Source organism: Gopherus flavomarginatus, chromosome 21 (genome assembly GCF_025201925.1).
Source record: "Gopherus flavomarginatus isolate rGopFla2 chromosome 21, rGopFla2.mat.asm, whole genome shotgun sequence".
Classification (NCBI taxonomy): Eukaryota; Metazoa; Chordata; order Testudines; family Testudinidae; genus Gopherus; species Gopherus flavomarginatus.
This window is the reverse complement of record NC_066637.1, coordinates 16715588-16742860: the sequence shown is the minus strand read 5'-3', so window position 1 is coordinate 16742860 and position 27273 is coordinate 16715588. Positions and strand designations below refer to the sequence as shown.

Genomic DNA, 27273 nt, shown 5'->3' with positions numbered 1-27273 from the left:
TGTAGACTTTGTAGCCCTGGCCTGTTGCTCCTTACAAAGGAGCCAGGATTGAGTCCTAAAACTCAGCTACAGATTTTTGAGCTCTCCTTGCAGAGGCTTCAGAGAGAGGGGACAGGATCTAGCATTTGTCGTTGGTGCACGAAATGCACTGAGAGCAGCGTATTGAAGGCTGGTGCTGAAACATCAGATGTTCCAGACAAGACCCACTATCTGTTGTGTTCCGGTTGCACTCAAGAGGTCTCTTGTGGTCGGCCCTGTGCAGATACCCAGTGAGTGACAGTCCTGGACCAGAGTTGACCGTCTAAATAGGCAAAGCGGGAAGAACAGTCCCAGAGGTGAAGTGACTTGGCTGCCGGGTCAGTGGTTGAGGCAGGTATAGGGCCCAGGTGTGGTGACTCCCAATCTAGTGCCCTACCCACCGGCTCACGCTGCCACTTGGCAGCCAGGAGTCAAAGCGGGATGTCGCTGAAGCTCTTGACGAGTTCTCTGCTGGATTCAGGTTCCTCTCCACAGCTTGCCCTGTGTCGCTTCTCGTTCCAGGTGAACGGTTTGAGTTCCCGGCCCTGGAGGAAGATGTGATCTATGATGACGTCCCATGTGAAAATCTGGACTCTGATCCGTACGGTATGGAACCACCCAGAATTTTGCTCTGAGCAGAGATGCTTTTCACGCCCTTCGCTCCCACAGGCTGTCCTTGCCTGTCTGTCTTGTCGTCGTCTTCCTCCCCTGCCTCTGTCAGCTCTGTCCTTCCTCTCATAGCCCCTCCCATCCAAGGATCTTGGAGCTCTTACGTGAGTGTTGAGGGGATGGGTAGGTGCTAAGAGCTCCGTTTTACAAATGGGGAAACTGAGGCGACGTGACTTGCTCCAAGGTGGCATGGTGATTCTGTGGCAGAGCTGGGAATAGAACCCAGGAATCCTGACTCCCAGTCCTCTGCTCTAACAGGGCCACTTCCCTGCCTCCTTCAGGAGTACCCTGGCCTTTTAGAAGCCACTGTTGGTCTGTGGATTACTTGGTGCTCCCGAGTCCTTTCAGCCTGCTTGGAGCTAAATCAGAATCTCTCTGGAAGCAAAGGGCCAGGTCATCAGTTGGGGTAATTAGTGTAACTTTACTAATGCCAATGAAGCAATGCTGAATATCTGCCTTGCCGTCTCCTGTCCACCCCTCTAGAGCTGCCGATTGACTATAGAGGAGTGGGCCCTTTGTGGCTGGCAATGGGGTAGGGTATGTGTTCTGTGCCACTTCAAAGAGATTCCTGGGTAGAGGGAGAGATAAAGCAATTGAGCTTTTCATGCCTTTAAAACACAGCAGCCCTGGGTCTGTACTCACAGTCAGCCTGAGCCATAAAGGGCTGGCTGGGCACCAGGAAGGGAAAAGGGGGACTCTGCATTTCATTGCACTGAATTAACAAACTCCTGCTGCCTGGGATATGGGAGTGAGCAGTGGCTTCAAGACCAGAGGACACAAGGAAGAGGCTATTTGGAGATGCTTATGTGAGTAGGTGAGGGCCTCGTAGGCCATATCTACCCTACAGCTTATGTCGGCAGAACTTCTGTTGCTCAGGGATGAGAATAAACCACCCCCCTGAGCGAAGTTACACCGACGTATGTGCGAGTGTGGACCGTGCTGTCAGTTTGAGAGCTTCTGTTGCTGACATAGCTACTGCTGCTCGCAGGGGCTGGAGTAGTTAAGCCAACAGGAGAGCGCCCTCCCATCGACTTAGAGCGGCTACATTAGAGAGTTTATAGTGATGCAGCTGCAAACTCTCCAGGGTAGCCAGGCCCTTCGGTTGATGGCACCTCCCTCTTTGTTTGCTGTGTTGTTGTAGGCGTGTTGGTGCCGGGTTATTATGGAGATAAGGCAGGTGAGGTCATATCTTTTATCTTCTGTTGGTGGGTGAGACCAGCTTTCTAGTTTACCCAGAGCTCGTCTTCAGGTCTGGGAAAGGCACTCCGAGCATCACAGCGAAATACAAGGTGGGACGAGTGTTTAGCATAAGTAGTTAGCACATATTTCTAGGGACATGTCAAGGTAAACTGGCTGGTTAACATGTCTCCAATCTTGGGGGGAGGGAACAGATTGTTGTTATAAGCTATAAATCCAGGTTCTCTATTTGGTCCCTGATTTCTAGTGTCTAGCAAAGTTTATGAATTTAAACTCCCAGGCTCGTCTTTGGAAGGTACTGTGCAGGTTTCCGTTGAGGACAAGGGCTGAGAGGTCAGATACAGAGTGATCGTTTTGTGAACAGTGTTTGTCCCTGGCTGATTTTTGTCTTTTGTCTATCATTTTCCTGTGTGAAGTATCAGAGGGGTAGCTGTGTTAGTCTGGATCTGTAAAAGCAGCAAAGAATCCTGTGGCACCTTATAGACTAACAGACGTTTTGGAGCATGAGCTTTTGTGGGTGAATACCCACTTCTTCAGATGCATCTGAAGAAGTGGGTATTCACCCACAAAAGCTCATGCTCCAAAACGTCTGTTAGTCTATAAGGTGCCACAGGATTCTTTGCTGCTTTTCCTGTGTGAGTTTCTTTGAGAGCGTAGTGATTGTCTAGTTTCACCCACATAGTTGTTGTTGGAGCATTTAGTACACTGGACGAGGTACACTACACATTGTGTGGGACCTGTGGATCTTGAAAAGTGTGCTGTGGGGGATGTTACCTCTGGAGGGTCTGGTGCTGCTTTGAGTTGGTGGGCCTGGGTCTGTGGGGAGCTTGCTTCTGAAGATGAGCTTGGAGAGGTTGGGGAGTGGTTTGAAGGCCAGAAGCGGGGATTCAGGAAAGATTGCTTTCAGGATATGGTCCCTGGAGGGGTATTTCCATATTGAAGCAAGTTCTCCCAAGGGAGGACTGTTCCATAATGTGGTTTACTTCTGTGGTGATGTCCTTATTCGTGAAGGTGATTTTTAATTGTGTGAAGGTGTATGTCCTGGACTTTCTCCTGGGAGCATATTCTGTGGTCTCTTGGAGCATATTTGGTGGCCTAACTGTAGCTAACCGATTTCTTGGTGTGTCTAGGATGGTTACTGGATCTGTGGAGGTAGGTGTGCTGATCCGTGGGTTTCTCTGTATATAATTGTCTGTAGGGTTCCATTGTTGAAGCTGCTTATGTTGTCAAACATGTTGATGGTGGCGTGGGAGTGCTCTAGAGAGAGTGTAGTGGATGGATGGTGGTTATTGAAGCTGTGGTGGAAATCTGAGGGAGTTTAGATCATCTGTCCAGAGGATGAAAATATTGATATGATCTTAGGTATATCACATCTCGGGCTCATGAGACTGACTTGGGGATCTCGAATATCCATCTGGAGCTGCAGGCAGCCTCTAGCTTGGATGCATTGCAATGGGGAGTCAGTCCCCCGCCGTCACTTTCGGTACTGGGTAAGCTCTGGTTGAGATCTGAAGCATGGCCTAGTGGCCAGAACAGTGGGCGAGGACTTGGGAGATTTGGGGCAATTCCTGGCTCTTCCACAGTCTGTGTGTGACCATAGGCAAATCACTTCGGGCTGAATGCTCCAAAGGAGTTAGACCTTGACACTGAGCATCACCAGGCATATAATTTTAGGTGCCTGGAAAAATCACGGTGATTCCCAAAGCCCGAGTTAGACGCCTACACTTCTGTACAACGCAGGGGGAGAGCTGGGCACCTTTGACTGCAATTCATGCGCGGCAGGGAGCTGCCTGAGCTAGTCAGTGGGAGATGCCGACCGGAGGGGTGGGCGATCTAGGCTCCCAAGTCCAGGCAGTAGGGAGGTGCCTATTTCTGCTTAGCAGTTCTGAAGCCGGGAACTCTCTCTTCAGAGTTAGGCACCTTATGCCATTTTGGGGGGGCGTTCTACCTGCCTTACAGCTTTAAGCCAAGTGATTAGTGCGGAGAGGATTGGAACAGGGCTTTCCCAGCTCTGACCACTGAGCTATGGGATATTCAGATGGGGGCTCCCCCCATCTCGCCTGTTGAAGCAGGCCCACTGTGGAGAGATAATGACGGAGTGGTTGGAGCAGGAGGACAGGACCCCGGGGTCTCCCATCTGGATGCCCGAACCACTGGATGACAGAGACATTCTCCCTCTCGCAATGACCCTAAAAGCTCCACTTCCTCCTGCCAGGTTTTGAATGGGCCCACTCTGGTTGACGGGCTGAGAGGGTGCCTACTAGACTGAGCCTTGGACACACTTAGGCTGCGAACGCCTGTTTTCCCTGGGGTGGGAGTCAGCAGGCATCCGCACACCCACAGGGAGGCAGCAGAGAGAGACACAGGGGCTGAGGGAACTTTTACCCTGACAGTTTAGGGGCTGAGTGAGTTTAGGTGCCTGAAATACAGACTTAAGCGCCAAAGTTTGTTTGAGCATCCTGACCCTTACCCTGCCTCAGTGTCCCATCTGTGAAAAGGGGAAGGGGGCAATAATTCCTTTACCCCTCTCCCTTTTTGTCTCTATTTGGACTGTAAGCTCGGGGGGCCAAGGACAGCCTGTACCTTACAGGTAAGTCTGTGTGGCAAGCAGCAGCCCACAATAGGGAATCTCCAAGCCCGAGTCCCCAGGCTCAGGCTTGCGCTAATGATGATAAAAATGGCTGTGTAGGTAGTTCAGGCTGTGAACCCCACGCCCCTTCCCTAGGCTTCGGAGCCCAGGCCTCAGCCCCAGACTGAATGTCCACATGCTATTTTTAGCACCAGAGCCCTGTGAGTCTGAGTCCGTTGCCCGGGGCTCTGAGACATGCTGCTGCCTGTCATGTAGGTGCAGTCTAGCTGGTACAGTACTACACGTGATGGTGATGATGATGAACACTCCTTCATCTCCAACCACACTTCCTTTGCCCCTTGATGGAAAGCTCAGGAGGTGGAAATGCAGGTTAATTCCGCGATTGTCCCGTGACGGCTGCAGCGATGGTGTGATTTTTCTTTTTTTTTTTTGCTCCTCCGTGGCCAGTTGCACTGGTTACCCAAAACCAAATCCTCTTCTACCGAGTTGTTTATCTTTTTGTTTAATAATAGCCTGATGACTGGAATCCTGTGTTAGCTGTCAGTTTAAAATGCCTGTCTGCCTGCATTCCTTCCAGTGCATCTCCTCCTCCTGCCAGCCTGGGTATGGAACGCAGGTCCCTCCCTAGCTTTAGGAGTGGATGTTCCGACAGTGGAAAAAATGCAGCTGTCCGAAGCTGAGCTTTACCACTAGACAAAAGAGCAGGAGCCCATCCAAATTTTAGCCTATGGATAGTGCTGGGCATTGCACGCATCAGAGGTCTCTAGTCTGATGTTAGCCTTGGTCTCCATCTCTGGCCCAGAGGGGCAAGGCCAATGGGTTGCCAGTTTGGTCACCTGCTTCTGCAAGTATACATTTAAATGTGTCCATCTAGAAACACACGATGTCGGCCATACTTACAGAGTGGGGGACTCTATCCTGGGATCCAGTGACTTTGGAAGAGATTTTGGTGGTGTGTGGTGGATAACCAGCTGAACATGAGCTCCCAGTGTGACGTTATGGCCAAAAGGGCAAATACAATCCTGTGATGCGTCAAGAGGACTATTGAGTAGGAGCAGAGAGGCTATTTTATGTCTGTATTTGGCACTGGTGCGACCGCTGCTGGAATCCTGTGTCCAGTTCTTGTGTCCACAACTCAAGATGGATGTTGATAAATTGGAGAGGGGTCAGAGAAGAGCCGTGAGAATGATTGAAGGATTAGAAAACCTGCCTGATAGTGAGAGACTCAAGGAGCTCAGTTCGTTTAGTTCAACGAAGAGCAGGTTAAGGGGTGACTTGATCACAGCCTGTAAGCACCTACATGGGGAACCAAATATTTAATAACGGGCTCTTCAATCTAGCAGAGAAAGGTCCAACCTAATCCAATGGCTAGAAACTGAAGCTAGACGAATTCAGACTGGGAATAAGGTGTAAATTTTTAACGGTGTGAGTAATTAACCATTGGAACAACGTACCAGGGTCATAGTGGGTCTATCGCTAACGATTTTTAACTCCAGATTGGATGTTTTTCTAAAAGATCTGCCCTAGGAATGGTGTTGGGGGAGGTCTCTGGCCTGTGTTATACAGGCGGTCAGACTAGATGATGACGATGGTCTCGTCTGGCCTTGGAGTCTAGGAACGATGGAGGGATGAGGGCAGGGGACTGGACTCGATGACCTCTCCAAGTCCCTTCCAGTCCTAGAATCTGTGAATGAATCTATGACTGTGGGGATCTTCCTCGCTGTTCCAACAGCTGGGAAGGGCCCACCAGAGACAAGGAAATCCAAACAAGGGCTGAAATCCTGGCCCCGTTGGAGTCAATGGGATGTGTTGCTGTTGAGTTCACTGGAGTCAGGAGGTCAGCCAAGCTCAGGGAGCTGAGAATGGTGTGGCTGGCCTCTCAGGCCTGGCCCTTCAGCCTGGTGATCAGTCTTTAAAATAAAAATGGCAAGAGCTCAATGAAAGCTGCGTGTCTTTGTTGGGCCTCCACTGAGAAGAGCAGGACTGTGTTTAAATATGGCCGCCGTGCGCTGACGGGAGCTTGGAGGAGGAATGGGCCCTGCGGTGCCATGGTAACTTGGGGCGAAGGTTCCAAAAGTTCCTGGTAGTTGAGGCTCGGTGGAATCAGCTGGGATGGAAGACCAAGGGGCCTGGCCATCTTCTGCCGTAGCAAGCTCAGAGATAGTGCAGGTGTACCTCTGATCTTCACCAGAGACCTGCATCTATGGTAAAGGAATAAGCAGATCTGAGTCCGGTGAAAGCTGGCTCATTTCTTTACTTGGCTACTCTGGCTCTTGTGCAACTAGAGGTGAGACTCCTGTGGTTCCACAATGCACGAGATGCTGAACAGAGGCAGTAAGGGCCACAAGAAAGCCGGGTGTTGGATATGGGCGACTTGCTTGCCAAGGAGCGAATACACCTGGGAATGGATCTTTTAACTTGGATTCGGGCTCACCTTGCTATGGCCTGACTCTGGGGTGGCTGACGCAGCAGCTGGCTGGGGCAGGGCCTGCCCTTTGGTTCTGTGTTGGTACAGCACCAAGCAGGATGAGGTTGTGATGGGGCTTCAGGGTAGCTACTGCAATGCACATAAGAAATAAATAGTACTGGCAGCTCTGCAGTCTGTTTCAAGGGGCTGCGTGGCGCATGCCCTGCAGTGTCGCACGGGCTGGGTTTTTATTTGAGACGTGACAGAAATGTGCAAGATCCCGCCCCAAATCCTCTTCTGTGTTACCAAATCTCTTCTCTGGGCTGAAGAGCGGAAAATGGATCTGCTGAAATAGGAAATGGATGGTGGCTTGGGAAATGGAAATGGAAAAGCACATGGTCCAGGCTAGAGGAGGAGGAGGAAAGTAGTAAATAGACAAGGTTTAAACACAAATAGGGAGGGGGAAGAAGGACACTGTGGTTAGGGGAGCTGTTTTGGCCAACAGTGTTCCCCAGGGCTTGCGACTCTCCCAGCTGTGACACTGATTCCTCTGTGACCTTGGGTAAATCAGTTAATCTCTCAGGCCCTCCACTCGCTATCTATAAAATGGGGTTAATGCTTCTTCCTTGCCCTGCTCTAGTTAGATCCTCATCTCTTTGGGGAAGGGACCGTTTGTAGAGAACGGCGGGGTCCCCACCCCGATTGGGTCCTTCGGGCACTATAGTCACAGAAATGGGCAATAATAACGTGCCTCTCTCCCACCTTCCCTGATCTCCCTTGAGAAATGCCGCCTCTCACTGTGCCTGGCCCGGGAGGACCTCCCTGCTTTGGGTCTGCAGACTCTAGCTTAGGATGCATCAGCATTAGCTACCTGTCTGTCCAATTCCAGGAAGAGAATGAAGCCTTTCAGCTGTGGCACAGGAGCACCCTCTGCTGGGCAGCACCGCTCCACCTACCCACCCACCTGCTGATACTGATGTGTGCTGTGTCTTGCAATTCCACAGTTATTGCTGGCTTGGTGGGGAATCGGCTGCTCCTCATGGGTCATCATGTTCCCCTGGAACTCTCAGGACTTCTCACCTTGCTTTCCATGGGTCTAAGCCCCTCTGCTCCACCCTCTTTTCTCAAGTTCCTTGTGGTGACTTGTGGCTGGTCTGTCTATGCAACCATCTCTGTTCTCAGAGGGAGAGCCTTCTGCTTGGACAGAACTGCTAGTCTCTGCTGGCCAAGATCTTAGTCTTGTCCTTTGGGCATGGTGCATAGCTGCTCTGAGCGTGAATGTTAGGAGACCTGGCCTGACCCACTAGCTGCCTTTCCTGAATACAGCACCTGGAAACAGAGGTCAGAGAGGGGGAAAAGATCGCTGAGTCGCCTTGTCCTTCTCCAGCCTGCCCCAGCCCCTTTGCTGCTTGCAAGATGGTTCCTTTTCTCATCCACTGTCCTGCCTGGTTTGAAGAGATCTAAGTGAGGGGGAGTTCCACCAATTTCCTTAGGCGGCGCTCCTCCTCATTTTCACCCTCGTGTGGCTTACTGACACGTGTAGCCATAGATTCAGAAGTTTTGCCTAGTTCTGGAGCAACGCCTTCCAAGGCAAGTGAATGCAGCGAGATATCTGGGCCTGGGTCAAACCTTGAAATGGTTGATGTGGGAGGCCAAGAAGCACGCTGTGGATATTGCTGAATGAATTGGGCCCGTTGTGGGTCGAAGAGTCAATGTCTTAGGCCTTTGTCAATGATGTTCTGTTCTTTCCCCCGCCCCGACAGGGGCAGACAGAAACCTGATTTACGAGGATGGGGCACATCGGGAAGCCGAGGACCTAGGCTGGAGCTCCAGCGAGTTTGAGAGCTACAGCGAGGATTCTGGCGAAGAGGCCAAGCCTGAGGTGGAACCCGCCAAACTCAAGGCGTCCTTCCAGCCAAAGGTAATCGGCACACGATGTGCCCTGAGAACTGATACAACTGGTGCTGCCTCCATGGCTGGTGTGGGGTGGTGGCGCACCAGTTTAAAATAAAACCTCTGACCCACTTCTCTCGTCGATGATCCAGGGCTGTACTGGTTGGGGGTGCTGGATGGTAAATGCTAAATGGTTTGTCAGGCTTATGCACAGCTGTAAATGTTTATAGCCCATCCATGGTTAAGGGACTGCTGTATCAATAGCTTGAGGGTAAGCAGCAGACCGGGAGGGATGTAGCTGTTTCAAAATTGACTCAGCTGAGATATGGGGTGCACTCGGATAATCCCCACTGCCTGGGAGAGTGAAAAGGGACTTAGGTGGACCTCCAGAGACGGTTGCCTAGCACTGGATTGGGACTCAGGAGACGTGGGTTCTATGCCTAACTCTGCTAGTCCCTGTCCTTCTGTGCCTCAGTTTCCCCATCTGTAAAATGGGGCTAATGACACTGACTTCCTTTGTAAAGTGCTTTGAGATCTATGGAGGAAAAGTCCCAATATAATAACCAGGTGTTCAAGGAGATGGTGGATGAGTTTTTATTTTTTTTTAATTTAACATCTTGCCCAGAGAAATTGAAGCTGCTGGCCTCAGATATTGCGTGGTACAAGGGAGGCCATTTGTGGCCTCATTTGAACCAGGATTCCACTCGTGGCTTAGAGATGTCCTGAAGCCCTGCAGTTTCCTAGGAGCTGAGGCTTTGTTCCAGGCTATCGGGGTACATTGAAATGTCCCCCCCGCCATGCATGCTAGATCGTGTCCTCTTTGGGGTGGAACCCCTGCAGCTAGCTAATGGTTCATGATGCAAACCATGTACAGCTGGCTGCAGGGCTGTTCTGGTGCAGTCAAATGCTCATCAATATGGGGGCAGCAAGAATCCCAGCTGGGACACATTGGGGACCACCCAGGCCAGTAAGGGGTTCATTCACCCCTGCTGTGTAGCTTTGAGGATTTTTGTGCTGTGCAGCTTTGGTTCAGAGCCCTGATGCCAGTAGCCGGCCCACAAGCAGAAGGTCTTACTCTGGCATCCACCAGCCTTTGAAGAGTGACACCAGCAGCCCTTCCTGTCCCGAGTCTTCCCAAATCTGTCCTCCCCGAGTTCTTAACCACCAGGTGCTGGCTTTCCCCTCTGGTGCGTCACTGTTAAAGGTGTGAAACCAGCCCCCCTGACATCAGCTGACTTTGGCCTCCGCATCCAACCGGTTTGTGTACCAGAGACCTGTGTGGGGTGCAAAGAAACAAAGAGTTTATTAGAATCACAGAATATCAGGGTTGGAAGAGACCTCAGGAGTATCTAGTCTGACTCCTTACTCATAGCAGGACCAATTCCAACTAAATCATCCCAGCCAGGGCTTTGTCAAGCCAGGCCTTAAAAACCTCTAAGGATGGAGATTCTACCACCTCCCTAGGGAACCCATTCCAGTGCTTCACCACCCTCCTAGTGATTTAGTGTTTTTCCTAATATCTAACCTCGACCTCCCCCACTGCAACTTGAGACCATTGCTCCTTGTTCTGTCATCTGCCACCACTGAGAACAGCCAAGCTCCATCCTCTTTAGAACCCCCCCTCAGGTCATTGAAGGCTGCTATCAAATCCCCCCTCACTCTTCTCTTCTGCAGACTAAATAACCCCAGTTCCCTCATAAGTCATATGCCCCTGTCCCCTGATCGTTTTCATTGCCTCCGCTGGAGTCTCTGCAGTTTGTCCATATCCCTTTTGTAGTGAAGCCATTGACTAGAGAAGACTCCAATTCAGAGATGACATAGTTACCGAGAAACCTGTCTACGTTAGGTAAAACCCCTTTTCTAGTACAAGCTGCCTATTGCCTTTGAACAGTTTCCCAGTGTATCCCCGAGCTGTGGGGAAGATCCAGTGTTTCACGGACAGCACTTGCTGAGTGACGGTTGTTACTTGGAACCAGTTTCCTGTTACACCCTGGCAGGAGTGGCACCCCTCCTGGCGGTGAGGTGTACCTGAAATTGTAATGCAGGTTACGAACACAGTGTTTATAGAGACAGATCCGTGTTCTGTCTTCTTATCTCATGATGGCCAAGTTCAGAACATTATCAGCTTCCTTAAAAGACCTTCCTCGATACACATTGCATACTGTATTATTGTAGTATAAATCAGTTAGTTCAACTGCTCGTTTTGGGGGCGGAGTGGGGGCGTTAAAGCTTCTGTTCTCCCCGGGGGGTGTCTGGACCCTCAGTGGCCCGTTATCTTGCATGGCAGGTCGTCCCTCCGTCATTCAGAACTAGCACGCTGCCTCTTGAAGCGGTCAGTCGTGAAATCCTACCGTAGGCTGGCACCTTCTCGAAAGGGCGCACAGATCTATTGCTGGTGCTTAATTGGTAAGGGAAGAGGTGCTGGAGCTCAAGCAATTGGGTGCTGGGGTTCAAGGCTTTTTTTTTAGTTTCATAACTGAATGGCCAGGCTCAGGGGCGCCGAGGCTCAGCCCTGGTAAGCCCCAGCACCAATGAAGCCCTGCCTATAGGTGTGTTGTCCGTAGAGGATTTTCCTCTGTGATGTCCTGTTCTGAATCCAAACCGGGACTGTGGCGCAAGCAGAGAAGAGCCTGTGCCCCCAGAGAATCCCTCCCGGGTTTTACACTGAGCCCAGTGTGCACTGGAGCAGGACTATGGGGTGCAGCCAGTGCTGGGCAGATACCCCCGTGGTGCAGACATGCACAACAAAGTGGTTACATCTGTTCCTATTGCCTGTCGGTGCTTTGAGCTCCCGGTCAGCTGGGAGATAAGACGCTGCAGCACTTGGACTGTTCCACAGAGTGCCTCTGACTGGGCACTGCGACTGGGGGTGGGATGCCCACCTGGGAGGGAAGAGGGATTGACCAGGATGGTGAGCACCAAGCAACGCCTCCTGGTGGCTGAGATCCTGCTTTGCGCCCTGCATGCTGCATGAGCCTGTGCTGCCCCCTCCTTCCTCCCCCTGGCACCTGCATACGCTTGCCTCTGTCCCACTTTGCTGTGCGGTCTGCGGGGGACATGCACACTGGGTGGAATGACTTGCTGGGCAGGGCTACGGAGCAGCTTGTCTTAATGCAGTGTTAGTGCAGTGAGACTGTCCCTTGCCCCTTCTCCTCCCCCTCCACCCGCCCCCGTAGCGAGTTCTCCTTGGTCTCAGAGTCAGGGATGGACTCCTGCATCAGGGGCCTTGACATGGGATTGGGACTGTGGAGAGCTCGGTAAATTACTGAACGTAGTGGTTGTTGCCTGGCTGGATCTCTAAAGGGGGGGCCCAGGACCCACAATCTGGAATGCCCGTCTTCCTGGTGCCTGGGGGGGAGCATCCCTCCTTTGCAGCCCCTCTTCCCCATCTCCAGAGGAGCTCCAGTAGGTACTGGTGCACCATTGCAGACACGGCCTTGGGGTGGGGAGAGCCTTGGCCACCGTTCAGCAAAAGACCACTTGTTCTCCTGAGAGAGGGGCCTGAAGCAATTAAATCCCCCCTCCCTCCCTTCCAGGGAGCAGGACAAGAGCTATCCACAGCCCAAAGCTATCCACCCGCTGTGGGAGTCATGGCAGGTGCTCTCTTCCTTCGGATGGAGGGGACATGAGCGCCACCTTCATTCAGACTAGCTAGTCCAGACGAATCACTGGTCCTCTTGTTTCTCTTCCTGTGTTTGGCTGCTTACCTGAATCTCTCTTCTCTGCCTCTCTTCCCGCCGCCTGTTGCTTCTCCTCCTACCTGATTGCTTGGGCGCAGCTTTCTCCAGACCTGAATAGGCTAAAGGAGAGATACGCCAGGACAAAGAGGGACATTCTGGCTTTAAGAGTTGGGGGGAGAGACATGCAGGAGCTGAAGCAGAAATACGATTGTAAGGTACTGTCCCTCCTTCAGACTTTTTTTTTTAAACCCCCTTATCGATCCCTCCTGGGTTGCATGCTCTCTCTGCACCGCAGTCTCCCATCTGCTCTCTTTGCTTCGCATGATTGCTTCCTTTTTACACCAGGCCTGCCGAACTCAAGTCTGCAACCATGCTCTTAAAGGGGCAGAGGCGCGTGGACCAGGGGCGAGAACTGGGAGTCGGTTCTGTTCCTGGTGACTCCCTGGGTACGTGCAAACCCCAGCTCAAGGAGACGTACCCGCGCTAGCTCCGCTCCAGCTAAAGGACTGAATGGAGAAGTGTAGCCGTGGCAATGCAAGTGGCAGTAGGGGCTGGTGGCCCGGATTACGATCCCATCTGAGACTCTAGGCGTGTACTCGGGGCAGCTAGTGCCTCACCCTGGGGCAGCTACGCTTCTGTCTTTGGTACGCTAGCTCCATCAGAGCTAGCCTGGATATGTCCCCTCGAGCTTGAAGTGTAGCTACACCCATAGCCTGTGGCCAAGCCATGTCACCTTTGTGCCTTGGTTTCCGGGAAATCAAGAAACCTTTCTGGGAAAACGGGTAGAATCCTTCCCTGCCTCCCAGGGGTTCCATACAGCATGGTCGTGACTCTGAAAATGGCATTTCCATGTTTGTTCTCTTTCAAATGAGCTTGGCTTCCAAGTAATATGATGCCGGAGGAGGGTTTTATCGCCAGCTCCCTTTTGGATCTGAGCACCTCTTTCCTTATGCATCATGACCCGTAAAAGGTTTTGCGGATCAAATTTTGCCCTTGGTGACCCCTGTGCAGCCCCAGGTGTCACTGATGGGAAGTTAATTAACAAGGCGGCTTGCACCAGATGGCCTGGGATCCCGCATCCCCCTCTGCCAGCTGCATTGGCTCCTGCACGACTATGGGGAGTAAAAAGCAGCAGAACTTTATTTAAGGGCTTGTCTTCGCTGCAGAGTTAATGGGAGCCCTAACCTTGCCCCAGGACCTCCTTAACTCCAGTGCTCTGGTGCTGTTGGGTACTAATACGATCCCACTGCGCAGATCAGTGTTTCACAGTGCGGCTCCTTGCTCGGGAGGAGATAGATAGCTGGAGTTAACGCTGCCGCCGAGTGGCTGAAGTGGGCAGATGAGACTGATAAGCGCTGTAAGGAGGTGTCAGTTTTGCACAGTCACTTTTCAGAGCAGAACGGCACACAAGTAAGTTGATCTTTGTAAAACGCTCGCAGACACTGGAGATAGGGTGACCAGATGTCCTGATTTTTATAGGGACAGTCCCGATTTTTGGGTCTTTTTCTTATATAGGCTCCTATTATCTCCCAGCTCGTGTCCCGATTTTTTACCCTTGCTGTCTGGTCACTCTTTCTGGAGAGCGGCTCCCATTTAAAAAGCCACCAGCCGTTCCCGCGCAGTGATCTGAGAGCAGTAGTTCTGTACCTTTTAAGAAGTAAACCATGTATCTTGGATAGCTCTGGCAAATGCTGGTGATTTTTATATGGAAGCCGTTGTCTATAAGTGCAAAATATTGGTCACACTTCTTATTAAAGTTTCCTTTATAAGCAGTTAATTGATTGCTGTAGAGCCCAGTAGGTCGATAGGTTGCTTATAACCATCTATAACATTTTTTTTCTTTTTTAAACCTTTTTTTTTATATAAAATATAAACACAGAAGGAAACCAAACATGTAAATACAGGCCCAACATGGAAGTAGCATGTAAATAACACAATTCAGCCTTCGTTATTTATTTTTTAAAACCTGGAAAAAATTGGAACAAAATCAAACGAGAAACCCGAGCCTGAGTAGGTCATGCAGGGTATCAGGTCAGTGACTAAATAGATAAACGTGAACATAAGCTATGTTAACTAATATATACTAAACTGCAAAAAATATGCAACGATTTCATGTGTGACCAGGCATCCTCATTCCTCCTCTCCCAAACATTTCTATTCAACAGGGATTTGTTTTTTTCTATTCGTTCGCTAGCGGAGAGCTCACTAAGTCAGTCTGTGTCCGAGGGAGGAATTGCAGATTTCCATTTTCTCAAAATGTTTGGCCACCCAAATAGTTACTGCAATCCACTTCTTAATACCAGCTCCTCCAGCAGCCCTGAAATACGCAAGTTTTGGGAAGGCAAGATAGGGACATTTAGCGTTTTTGAGAGCACTCTGAATATGGTGTTTCTGAACACCTGTATTTTTTGACTGGTATAGAGGATGTGTGAAAGGTTGGCATGAGGCTGTTCGCTCTAATACCTGCTGGTGACATGCTTATAACCATGCCTAGCACATGCTGCTGATGTCTCGAACATACTTAGAGCCCGTCCAGTAACCCTTTATAAACCATTTGTAGGTGGAACCTCTGTACAGAAATGACTGTTGTTATCTGATCCGTTGCCCAAGACTGAAAATGGAAGTGTATTTGGCTGGCCCCTCATTTGATTGTCCTGTCTTTGCTCTGGGTTTCATCTCTCAATCCTGCGGCTTACGACGCTTCCTAAAACATGAGAGCAATAAGAATCTGATGTCTTGCATTTAACCTGCACCTTTGTCCGCCTCGCCTGCCCTCTGCCCATTAATCCATCTCAACAGGGGATACCTCTGAAATTTGAAACCTTTCTGTGGCCTGAAACAGCTGCCCCTTAAAAACCTGCCATAAGTCGTCCTTCCGAAGGTGGAATTTGAATGCCATCCTCCATCAAAATTATTTGGGGCTGCAGCACAAAATGGGCACTAGTTAAATTTTCGAACGCGGCAACTGGTTGAAGGCCCCATATTGTAACAGTAGTGTGCCACAGATCTGGGCCAAGAGGTGTGGGTTCAAATCCCACTGCTGGTACCATGCTGTCATACTGCAACACCTGAGATTGGTGGTAAGAGACTGAACTTCATCTCCTTGTTGCAATCACCGGACCTGGGTTGGGGTTACAAAGGTTCACCCGAAAGAGGTCAGCGGTAGACCTGTGTGGAGGCTGGCAAATCCATTTCATGAAGGATTTAGGGACTTTTACGTTTATCTTCATTCCAGTTACAAATAAAACCTGGAAATTTCTAAACACTCCATGAAAGAAAACTTCAATTTTATTTTTTTTGGTCAGTTAATTTTGTTTTAATTAACTTTTTAAATTTTATATTATAATACAACTTTTTTTTAAAGTCAAAGTTTTTTCAAAATGAAAAATCAAACCATTTTTTCTAAAAATATCCAAAAGGAACCTTGTTTTTAATTGTTGGAACTTTTTTGAGGGTTTTACCCAAAATGAAGCTTTGGTGGAACTGACACATTTCGGGAAAGGTTTTAACTTTAAGGAAACTGCGTTCTCTGATGGAAAATGGATCTGTCAAGATTTTTCTGACCAGCTCGCAGTCATCACCACTGGTGGGTATGGACTAAAGTATCTTCTGAACCATCGGGGCCAGATACAGGTGTCCTGCTCTCAGCAGAGTGTGTGCGGCTGCCCTCCAGGTGCTGCACTGATCTCTGGCCCCTGCAGTTTGCAAACGGACACTTTGCACGTGCAGCTGTTGTATTTTCAGGTACAAGTGCAAAGCTCCCGCATGTACAAATACAGTGGTTCACAAATACCAGGGAAGATGGTGTGGGGGGCGATGTCCCATAAAATTATTAGTGGTGCTTCTGGCTTGAAACTAAGTTGGTCTTGAGCAGATTAGCGCAGTCTTTCCCCCTTCCATTTGGCCACCCTGAGAATCCCTTCCTGCTTTAAATGTTCACGGAATATCTAACGCTCAAACCCTGGTCCGAATCTGATGGGTTGCTACAGGGCAAATTCTCTGTCCCATGTGGATGGCAATGTGCCCCATGCTGGCGGGGTTCCCAGCAGGCTGCCTTCCCTTCAGCCCCTTGTGCAGGGAATGGGGAGTAGGCATAGCAGGGGGGTGCTATGCTCCAGCTATCCTCAGCGGGAACATGGTGCCCTGGAGATGGTGGCCAGGTCCCCTATGAGGACGTGCACTGGGCTGCTGCCTTGGTTCACCATGAACCTGCTCTTCCCACCTTCCCTCCATGTGGGACACCTGCCCTTTTAATGTGTCGGACGGATCCAAGTGAGGGTCGCATGCCAAAGGGCGGGGGAGCTCCCGAAGGGATTGGCGTTAAATGGAAGCCATCATGTCAGTAGGATCGCTCGCGTGCAGCCCTGTGGCCGGAGCTGGGCCGAGGCTGGTCCCAGAGCAGAGGCGGTAAAGACCCCGGAGCGCTGCTGCTGTCTAGTCCAATCAGAAATGCCAGAAGAGGAGGTGGGCAGGCTGGCGTGCCTGACTGGCAGATTGGGAAAGGGAGCCTGTGATCCTGTCTGCATCTGACCAGGCGGGCAGGGCCTAGAAGATGCCACCATCTGCTGGTGGCTTGGTGGCGCGTGTGGAGTTGGTTCTTGGGGTTCAGTCCAGTAGCCCGGCTGGTAGGCCCAGCAGAGAGGCCGAGGACAGACAGGGCCCTGGAGACGGAGCTCTCTCTACCCCGGAGGTGGTGCCGCCACAGAGCACACTGGCAGGGTGCGTGGGGGAACCTCGCATTGCTGCTGCCCTGTCCTGGGTGCAAATAGGACTTCAGGCCCTGGGGCTGTCCAGCAGCATCCGTGAAGGGTTTGATTGGCTGTTCAGTGGGAGTGAGGTTAGGCTGGAGTTCTGCCCTCCCGTTTGACAGGAGCAGCGTTAGCCAATGCCGCGCGTCTGACAATCCCCACCCCGTTACTAAATTCACAAGTTTAAACCAAAAAAGTGGCATTTCCTCTTTTTCGGAGATGGAAAAAAGCAGAACTTGCTGCAAGAAACTGCTCCTCAGGCTCCTATGATGGTATCGCCAATGGGAATCTCTCTAGGTCTATAGATCACACTTTATACTAAGGTTTCATCTCTAAAGGGTTAATAGATGCTTCAGTAAATGCCTGTCAGTTGCTCCAGATTACTAGAGAGACCTTAGGTTGAGAGAGTGCTTATAAACCATCCAGAACACTTTCTAGTGCTGTGCGGCAAGCCAGCTGTAGCACATACTACTCATGCCTGGAACACGCTAATAACATCTCTGAATAATTTAACCCTTTACAAAGGGATCCTTAATATAAAGTGTGGCTGTTTTTTTGTTTTTTTTAAAGCTGCTATTGAAAGAAATTATTCAGATTCTTTCAAAGCCATTTCTTTAGGGCCAAGAGGGTCCGTGCCCCACCATGAAGTGTGTGTCTGTGTGCTTAATGTGGGGAGGAAGAGCTGCTCTTGTGTCTTGGAAGTAGAACCGTTCCTAGCAAAGAGGCAGGGAGCGTGGGCTGCTGCTTGCTCTGGGATGGAGCAGCTGGGGCTGGAGGATTGACAGAGATGGTCACTTCTTTGCGTCTCTTCTCCCCAGATGACTCAGCTGATGAAAGCTGCCAGAAGCGGCACAAAGGACGGCTTGGAGAAGACGAAGATCGCGGTGATGCGCAAAGTGACCTTCTTGCACCGGAAAGAAGCCCCAGGTGACTGGTGCTGAGGCGGTCGGTGTCAGGTGCAAAATAACTGATTTTACAGAGGGAGAAAAATCACAAACTGAAAATACCAGAAATCTTTGCATTTACTACGAATGATGGAATGATCGCAATTTCATTTTTTTTCCCTGCCTCTAACTTATGCTTTTTGCCTCCTTTTTGCACTCTCCCACTCTTGGGCACTAGTGTGGAATTGCTCAGAGCACCGAAGTGACTTAGGCTCTTAAGCGTCTAACTTTTGAAGATGGGATTTAGGTTCTTGTGAAGACTTTGCCCCTTGCCTAGTGCAAGGCAGTTGTATCAGGGATTCCAACAGCGGGAGGAAGTTTACATGTCAAACCTTTATGGACCCTTTAATAACTCATCCCAGAATCCCTTTTCTAAAACCTATCAAAGCCTTCATGACTCTCAAGCTGGAAATGCAAGTGTAAGGCTGTACCTTAAAAGCACCCTTCATTCAGGGCCGGGTTTTCCAAAGAACCCTGCTTCCAATTAGGTGCTGAAAAGTAATGTGCAGGTTTTCAAACGAACTCCAGTTGAGGGCTATGCTCTTCTGGAAATACTTGTGTCTTGATGGGAACTAGTCACCTGGCCCCAGGTCTGAGTGGGGAGCATTTGAAAAATCTGTCCCCTAGGTCTTTTGAAAAGCTGTCCCCTAATGGCCTGAATGTCGAAAGTGTTTGTCTTCGGTAGGAGCAGTGGGCACTCAGCACGTTTTGAGAAAACAAAGCCGGATGCTTCTGGCCTAAAACCTGTTTTGGTTAGTCATATTTTTTTTTTAAAGATAAAAATCACGTTCCTGTTTTATTTCATGCATTGCTTCTGGTGCGTTTACTAAACCAGAACAATATGCTGGGGCAATACCTTTTGCTGGAGTAACTAGCGTAACTTCCTTGGCTGGGTTGGCATTGCTGCCTGCAGAGGATTTGGCCCCTCGTGACTAAGGGTATGTCTACATCTACAATTTTGCAGCGCTGGTTGTTACAGCTGTATTAGTACAGCTGTATAGGGCCAGCGCTGCAGAGTGGCCACACTTAAAGCAACCAGCGCTGCAAGTGGTGTTAGATGTGGCCACACTGCAGCGCTGTTGGGCGGCTTCAAGGGGGGTTCGGGGAACGCGAGAGCAAACCGCGGGGAAGCAGGTCTCCTTCCCCGGTTTGCTCCAGTGTTCCCCGAACCCCCCTGCAAACCGCGGGGAAGGAGACCTGCTTGCTCGGGGGTTCGGGGAACGCGAGAGCAAACCGCGGGGAAGCAGGTCTCCTTCCCCGGTTTGCTCCAGTGTTCCCCGAACCCCCCTGCAAACCGCGGGGAAGGAGACCTGCTTGCTTGGGGGTTCGGGGAACGCGAGAGCAAACCGGAGAAGGAGACCTGCTTGCACGGGGGTTCGGGGAACGCGAGAGCAAACCGGGGAAGGAGACCTGCTTCCCCGCGGTTTGCTCTCGTGTTCCCCGAACCCCCTGCAAACCGCGGGGAAGGAGACCCGCTTGGGGGGGGATTCGGAGAACACCGGAGCAAACCGCGGGGAAGGAGACCTGCTTGATTACCAGAGAGTCTTCCTCAGGTATGCTGGGATACCTGCTTATTCCACGGAGGTCAAGAAAAGCGCTGGTAAGTGTCTACACTTGATTACCAGCGCTGGATCACCAGCGCTGGATCCTCTACACCCGAGACAAAACGGGAGTACCGCCAGCGCTGCAAATAGGGAGTTGCAGCGCTGGTGATGCCCTGCAGATGTGTACACCTCCTAAGTTGCAGCGCTGTAACCCCCTCACCAGCGCTGCAACTTTGTGATGTAGACAAGCCCTAAATCTGGATCTTCCCGCGGTTGCCACCCGAGTCTGTTGTAATCCTGAGTGTTGCTGCTTCATTTCCATGGAAACAACTGTGCCAAACCAAATCCCTTCCGTTAGCCTTTTGATGGCACGTGAAGGAGGAGAGAGGAAACCAGCTAGAGCAGTGGTAGGCAACCTACGGCACACGTGCCGAAGCCAGCACATGAGCCAATTTTCAGTGGCACTCGCACTGCCTGGGTCCTGGCCACCAGTCCGGGGAGCTCTGCATAGACTCATAGACTTTAAGGTCAGAAGGGACCATTACGATCATCTAGTCTAACCTCCTGCACAACACAGGCAACAGACTCTCACCCACTCACTCCTGTATCAAACCTGTGTCTGAGCCATTGAAGTTCTCAAATCATGGTTTAAAGAATTCAAGATGCAGAGAATCCTCCAGCAAGTGACCCGTGCCCCATGCTGTAGAGGAAGGTGAAACCCCCCCAGGGCTTCTGCCAATCTGCCCTGGAGGAAAATTCCTTCCCGACCCCAAATATGGCGATCAGCTAAACCCTGAGCATGTGGGCAAGACTCACCAGCCAGACACCCAGGAAAGAATTCTCTGTAGTAACTCAGATCCCACCCAATCTAACATCCCATCACAGACCATTGGGCATATTTACTGCTAATAGTCAAAAGATCAATTAATTGCCAAAATTAGGCTATCCCATTATACCATCTCATTTTAAAAACCTTATTTACTTTACATACAACAATAGTTTAGTTATATATTATAGATTTATAGAAAGAGACCTAAAAATGTTAAAATGTATGACTGGCACGCGAAACCTTAAATTAGAGTGAGTAAATGAAGACTCGGCGCAGCACTTCTGCAAGGTTGCAGACCCCTGAGCTATAGTTTTGGTGGTGGAACCTTCTTATCTCTAGTAATGGGAGGGAAATGCTGAACTGGGGAGGTGCTGATGTTGTGGGGTGCCCCTTGAGGGCACGGGTAGAGTAACTAGCAGCGCCGTGTTAAGTCAGGGATATTTAGTAGGGCTGGTCAGAAAGTTTCCATCAAGGTGTTTTCCCAGTGGAAAATAGGGTTTTTGACTAAACAGATTTTCATGGAAATTGTCTAGTTTTTGGCCAATTGTTTGACATAAACGTTCAGTTTCTGTTGAGGTGTTCCACAGGTTAGTGGTGGAAGAAGCCCCATTTTCTAATCCGCTCTCATCCTTGGTTCCAATCCATAGCAGAAGAGGAGTCTGAGCAGCACGTAGGGTTACCCGATGGGTCGTGACTGAAGTGAATAGCTGCTTCCTGTCCAAGGGGAGAGATGTCCTAGGTGACACATCTAGTTAGGGATAAATCTGGTTGTCTTCTGCCATCCTATGCCCTCCCCCCACCATAGGCGCCAACTTCTCCTGGCGTTGGTGGGTGCCTGCCCCGCCCCCATTCCGTCCCCGCCTCCTCCCCTGGGTGCACTGCGCTCCCGCTCCTCCTCCCGGAGCTTGTTAAAGTGCTGGGAGGAGAAGGGGGCACAGGGCGTGCTCAGGAGTGGAGGTGGGCAGAGGGGAGCTTGCTCTGCACCCATCACTTTCTCCTCCAGCCTGGGAGCACCCATGGGGTCGGCGCCTACGCCTCCCAGCCCCGTGCAGGTCTGATCCTGCCTCTGCAGCAAGGGGCTGGGGCTCTGCTTTGGAGATCAGCCGCCTGACCCAGAGCATGAGGCTCTCTCCGAGAGCAGCGTCCAAGCAGAGATTGGCTCCCTCCGGCTCGGTCTCCCCGTCCATCCCTCGCTGTGGTTGCCACTCTGGGCAGCTGGGGCTGGAGCCGAGCGACAGCGAGCTGAGTGGCCCTTCCAAAATTAGGGAAGGAAAAAGGTCATTCGGGAGTTGTGAGCCAAGCAGCTGCTGTATTCTTGCAGCCCTCTGATCTCTCTCGTTCCTAGGCACCTCCCCTCCCCGTCTCCACCCGCACAAGCCCAGAGTGTCCCCGGCAGTCACCCTTCCTCCCGAGGCTATTTATATCCATAAAGCTAGAACGGGGGTTGGGGGTGGCGGGGAGAGGAAGTTGACAGGCAGTGCTTGCGGGAGAATGCAGTGGGCAGAATGTGGAGGAAACGGTGCTCCGTTGAAAATGATTATATTGTCGTCTCCTCCTCCTCCTCCTCTTCCTCTTCGGTCTCTGCCTCAGGTAAGGGGAGGTGTGTCTCTCTGAGCTTCCCCTTCTCAGGTAGGTTCGGTTCCTGCTGCCTCTGCTCCCCAGTCTTGCTCATTCCTTCCTGCTTCTCTCTGCACGGCGTCCGTTATTCCTCATCTTGCCCCTTTTGCTTGTGTTTGGTTTCTGAAGAAGCCATGAGGAGCAATGGAAAAAAACCCAGTGGTCCGCTGCTGGGATCATTCTGATCAGCCTCTTAGCAGGGCCCTGAGATGGGAGGTTGGTTGGAGCTTTGCAGAAGTAATTGGGTTTAAACCACCGAGTGGGTTTGATTTTCCTGCTATGGGCGTTTGCTCGGCAGAATGGGTGCTTGACTGACCATGACATTCAGGGGCAGACGGGGCACTCGGCTCGCTGGTCCTGTGCCCTCCGGCGCGGGGTAGAGCCAGGGCTTGGCTATAACAAACCCAAGGGGAATTCGTTCCAGGCTGAGACTTCAGTGGTTCTCCAGTCCCTACCTCTCAAATTCCTTGGGCTGATTAATGCAGCCCAATGGTATCTGGTGTCAGCGTTCAGGGTTTCCCGTAAGTCCCGGCTTGGACTAAGCAGTTGTGCAACATGCTGCTGCACAGAGAGGAATCCTCTGCTCCTTGAACCAACTGTGGCAATGAGCAGAGCCCCAGCCACCCGGGCAGACAGTTTACTCTTCAGTCCCAGGGCCGTGCTTGAGCTATCAATCCTGCTGACCAGTGGGTCATAGAATTGTAGAATATCAGTGTTGGAAGGGATCTCAGGAGGTATCTAGTCCAACCCCCTGCTCAAAGCAGGACCAATCCCCAGACAGATTTTTGCCCCAGATCCCTAAATGGCCCCTTCAAGGATGGAACTCAAGGTCGGAGCAGTGAGGGGTGCCTCTCCGCCCAGGGTAATGCCTAAGACATAGGACGAGACTGGCATATTCAAGTTTCTAGGTTCATTCTTGATGCCAATAGAGAGAAAAGGCCAGTGCATTAACCACCGGATTACCAGCCCCAGCCCCCTGCATGGCAAGGGTGTGTGTGTGTGTGTGTGTGTGTGTGTGTGTGTCGGGGGGGAGGTGGACAAACGCTCTGGATATTCGAGTGCCAGCACTGTCTGCAGCCTGGGAGAGGCTGTGGTGCCCGCCGCAAAGTGCTTGTGATCTGAATGGTAAGCGCCTGGAGCCCTCCAGAATGCAGGGGCAGGATGCTCAGTGGACATGTGTGCTCTTCCCCTCTGCTGTAGGAAGCTTTAAGACACAGACTGGCCCATGCAAGGTACTAGCCATTGGTCCTTCTGCTGGGCGCGCCACTCAGGTGTTCATTGCTTGTGCGTTTTGTCTTCCAGGTGACTCTGAGGAGGAAGACATGGGGTTCCTCGAGGTCATGGTCTCGGACATGAAACACCCACCTCCAGAGCTTGGCCCCATGCCGGATGGATTAAGCCCTCAACAGGTCTGTGGTAGGGTGAAGGCGCTGACTACGTGGGACTTGACTTCCCCTGGTTGCCTTGCCCCAGTAGGATGGTGGTGATGTAGAGAGCTGTCTCCCTGATCCAGAGCTGGTGGAAGCCTCTTTGCAAAGTTGCATTTATTTCAAAGGATCCGAATGGGGCCTGTCTTGTGCCGTTTTTCTGTTTTCTTTTTTGAATCTTTGATTGATTGAAGCCTTTATCAAAAACTTCATTTAAATGGTTAAATATCGAGGAGGTGTGGAGTAATTATTGGCCGAAGAGCATCTTTTTCATTAAAACAAAAGATTTCGACTGTCCAATTTTTATGGGAAAAAATTAGTTTGCCTAAAAAAGTCACTTTTGGACAAAATGTTTGGAAAATTTCAGCGAGTTCTGTTAGATCTCATGTTTGGAACCCAGAGATTGATCCCTACCAGGTTTCAGCAAAAGCTAACGCTCATTGACATTAACAAATACCTGTCTATGTTCTATAGGATTTAAACAATCCCCAGAGGCTTGCCATGTGCGAGCTTCCCCTGCTGGTCACAAATTTGTGGTCACAAGTGGGGTTGAACCATCCAGTGGTTTAACTTGTGAAGCATCCCATTGCTTGAGGCTTATCTGAAATTACCTGATCTTCTGGCAAGAACTCCAGTCAGCATAGCTCCTTCCGTTGCTACCCATTAAAATAAAATAAAATGGAGATATACCTATCTCATAGAACTGGAAGGGACCTTGAAAGGTCATTGAGTCCAGCCCCCTACATTCACAACAGGACCAAATAGTGATTTTGCCCCATATCCCTAAGTGGCCCCCTCAAGGATTGAGCTCAAAACCCTGGGCCAATGCTCAAACCACTGAGTAATCCCTCCCCCCTGTTATCTGCTGTAGCTCTCTTCAAGGGTTGGCAGGATCTTCTGGGGAGGAGAGGAAGGCTGTTTACCTCTGCTTGGTCCTCTCCAGCACAGCAGGACCCAGTGGTACTTGGTTACCTGTCTCCATGATTTGTGGCACGCTGGAGATTGTGGGAAATCCGTTTGGGTGCGTGTGAGATTCTCTTGTCCTGCAGGGGTCGCTCTGGAGGGTGCCTGGGGGTTGGAAGCACCAAAATATTTTAGAGCATTAACTGCAGTAAGGCCAAGGGGAGGGATGCTGGGCTTGGGAGCTGGAGGACCAAGTTTTCGTCTAGTGGGAGGCCCAAGAGGATCAACGGCTGTAGACACACAAGTATGGGTGGAGCCTTTACAAGACTTCCTCAAACTTTGCAATACGCTGGCATTCAGCTGGCCTCGTTCCCCCCTGTGTGTTTTTGTAGCTGTATGTTGAGTAACTAAATTGCCTCACCACCACCCTCCAATCTGTTCAAAAGAGAAAAGTCCGCCAAATAGTTCCACATGGCTGTGCTGGGTCCTAGCACCAGGCGGCATTGTGAGTGAGCAAAATAGCTCTGCTTCTGTGAGTGGATCTACAGCCTGACACCTTGTCACTTATTTTCCCGGCCCCTTCTCTTTCCTCCCACCGATATCTGTGAGGATGTACATGTTCTGTGCTGTGGTGCTAGGGGTGTGTGTGTCTGTGTGTGTTTGTGTGCTGATAAAGGGGCTCTGCACCTGTTTCTGACTGTAACCGTGGTGTGGGTGTTGCAGGTGGTGCGGCGTCACATCCTGGGCTCCATCGTGCAGAGTGAGAGGAGCTACGTGGATTCGTTAAAGCGGATTCTCCAGGTGATGCCAATCTTAAGCCCACTGAGTCACCCACCCTAGTACAGACAGACTACAGATGTCTGTGAATGGGAGGGCCGGGGAGGATGGGATAGATGGGAACATTCCCCCGCCCCCAATCCCATTTAGAAACCTTAATAGGGAAAGACGTAGGGGGAGGGAGCGGAAGGGAACCTCAGTGAGACTGATCTCTAGGCAGAGGTGCAAGTGAGCCGGTACGGCGTACGGGCAAGAGCCAATACGCTGTGCCAGACGCAACTGGCTTCCCCAGGCTGGTGATTTAAAGGGCCCGGGGCTCCCTGCAACAACTGGAGCCCTGGGGTAGCGGTGGCATGGCTCTGGCGGTGATTTAAAGGGCCTGGAACTCCGCTGTGGTGGCCAGAGTCCCGGGCCCTTTAAATTGCCCCTGAGTCCCAGGGCTCCCAGCCACTTCTGCAGCTAGTAGCTCTGGGGGTGCCATGCCCCTGCTCAGGACTCAAGCATACCGGTAAGTCCTTTAACTTACTTTCACCCTGTCTTTAGGTAAGATGATGGAGTAGCCATGACAGCTTCTGGACTTGGCTACCTGCCAGAGGGGAGGGGAGCCTTGACTCTGCAATGCTGTGGGACTTACTGCTGTAGTGTTAGGCTGTAGAATTGAAGCTTTTGTTAAAAAGAGAATTGTTTCCACCACTTCGGGTTGCAAAGAAAGCCCTGAGTGTAACAGATGCCAGGATGTCTGCCTGAGTCTTCAGACAGCCTTAAACAGTAGTGCTGAGGAGTGTGAATGCCCCGAGGCAGCTAGGTGGGTTGTTAACTCTGAAGCCTAATGATAACAATTGAAATGGGTACATTAAACTGTTTCAGTGCTGATCATTTAGTAGAAGCATCCAGCAAATGTGCTAATCATGCAGTCCTAAACTAGGCTCCAGATTCTCCCTTCCTGCCTCTGAGCCCCATGACTCACGTGACTTCAACACACAATCTCCGCAGCTCGCTGAAAATTCAGGGGCACCGTGAAATTAATCACACATCCAATTAGGCAATGCAGGGAATGTGCCATGGATTGTTTGATTCATGCCCCCCGCACCCAGGGAACTCTGTGGTGCTTTCTGTTAAAAAAAACTGATCTGAAGTCGCCACAAAGCGGGGACCCTGGGCAGCCGTGGTGCATGGAGGGCTTTGGCCAAGAGGCACAAACTCGTTAACGTTTGCAAAGCACAGTGAGGGCTGTGAATGACGAGGTCCATGGGAATGTGAAAGAGGAGCAGCAGTGGGGAACAATGTGGAAAAACTGCCAGAGTGAGCCGGGGAAGGGAGAGTGTTTTAAAAATCGTCAAACTGGTTCACTATGATAGGGCTGATGGGTTCCAACTGGGAGCAGGGTCCCCGGGTGTGAGGTGCTGGATGTACCTGTTGTAAGAGATGGTCCCTACTCAGAAGAGCTTACGGGCTAATAGACAAACCATCAAAGAGCATGAGAGAGGGAGCAGCAAAATCCCTGTTCCACAGCTGGGAGCTGAGATGTGACCATTAAGGTTGGAAAGTTCACAGGGTGACACCCAACTCATTTTGGCTCCTTTGATGGGCCCGATCTGGGACAGTGAGGGCAGGAGAAGGGTGGGAAAGCCCGTTTAAACCCTCTCCTCTGGTTTACAGGATTACAGACACCCCCTGATGGAGATGGAACCCAAGGCCCTCAGCGCCAGGAAGTGCCAGGTTGTTTTCTTCCGCCTCAAGGAGATCCTGCACTGCCACTCCATGTTCCAGATCGCCTTGTTCTCCCGCGTGGCCGAGTGGGATGCCACGGAGAAAATCGGGGACCTCTTCGTGGCCTCAGTAAGAGATGCCCTTCTGGAGCAAGGTTAAGAGGTGGTGGGGTTACTTCCCCCACACACATCCTTTTCCCATCCCCAGCGTGCCAAAGCCACCTCCAGGCAATGACGTAGGATATAAAATGCACAAGCATCCTCTCTCAAAACCCTTCTGTCTGGACCTTCCCAGCATCCCCTGTTCCATCCCAGGCCCCC

At 51.0% G+C, this 27273-nt stretch overlaps 1 protein-coding gene across 7 annotated transcripts in view; it reads left to right on the top strand.

The window, feature by feature from the left end:
• The window catches only part of ARHGEF10L (Rho guanine nucleotide exchange factor 10 like), a 162728-nt gene that overhangs the window by 58460 nt on the left and 76995 nt on the right, over positions 1-27273 (top strand). For 4 of the 7 annotated variants that reach the window (XM_050931309.1, XM_050931313.1, XM_050931310.1 and 1 more), the window contains 7 exons: positions 541-624; positions 8645-8802; positions 12553-12669; positions 18021-18129; positions 23439-23545; positions 25190-25267; positions 26903-27082. In XM_050931309.1, coding sequence (XP_050787266.1) covers positions 541-624; positions 8645-8802; positions 12553-12669; positions 18021-18129; positions 23439-23545; positions 25190-25267; positions 26903-27082 — 833 coding nt within the window. Of the gene's footprint in view, positions 1-540; positions 625-8644; positions 8803-12552; positions 12670-18020; positions 18130-21983; positions 22149-23438; positions 23546-25189; positions 25268-26902; positions 27083-27273 lie in introns of those variants that run through there. The other 3 variants (XM_050931312.1, XM_050931315.1, XM_050931314.1) reach the window with 3 other exon arrangements.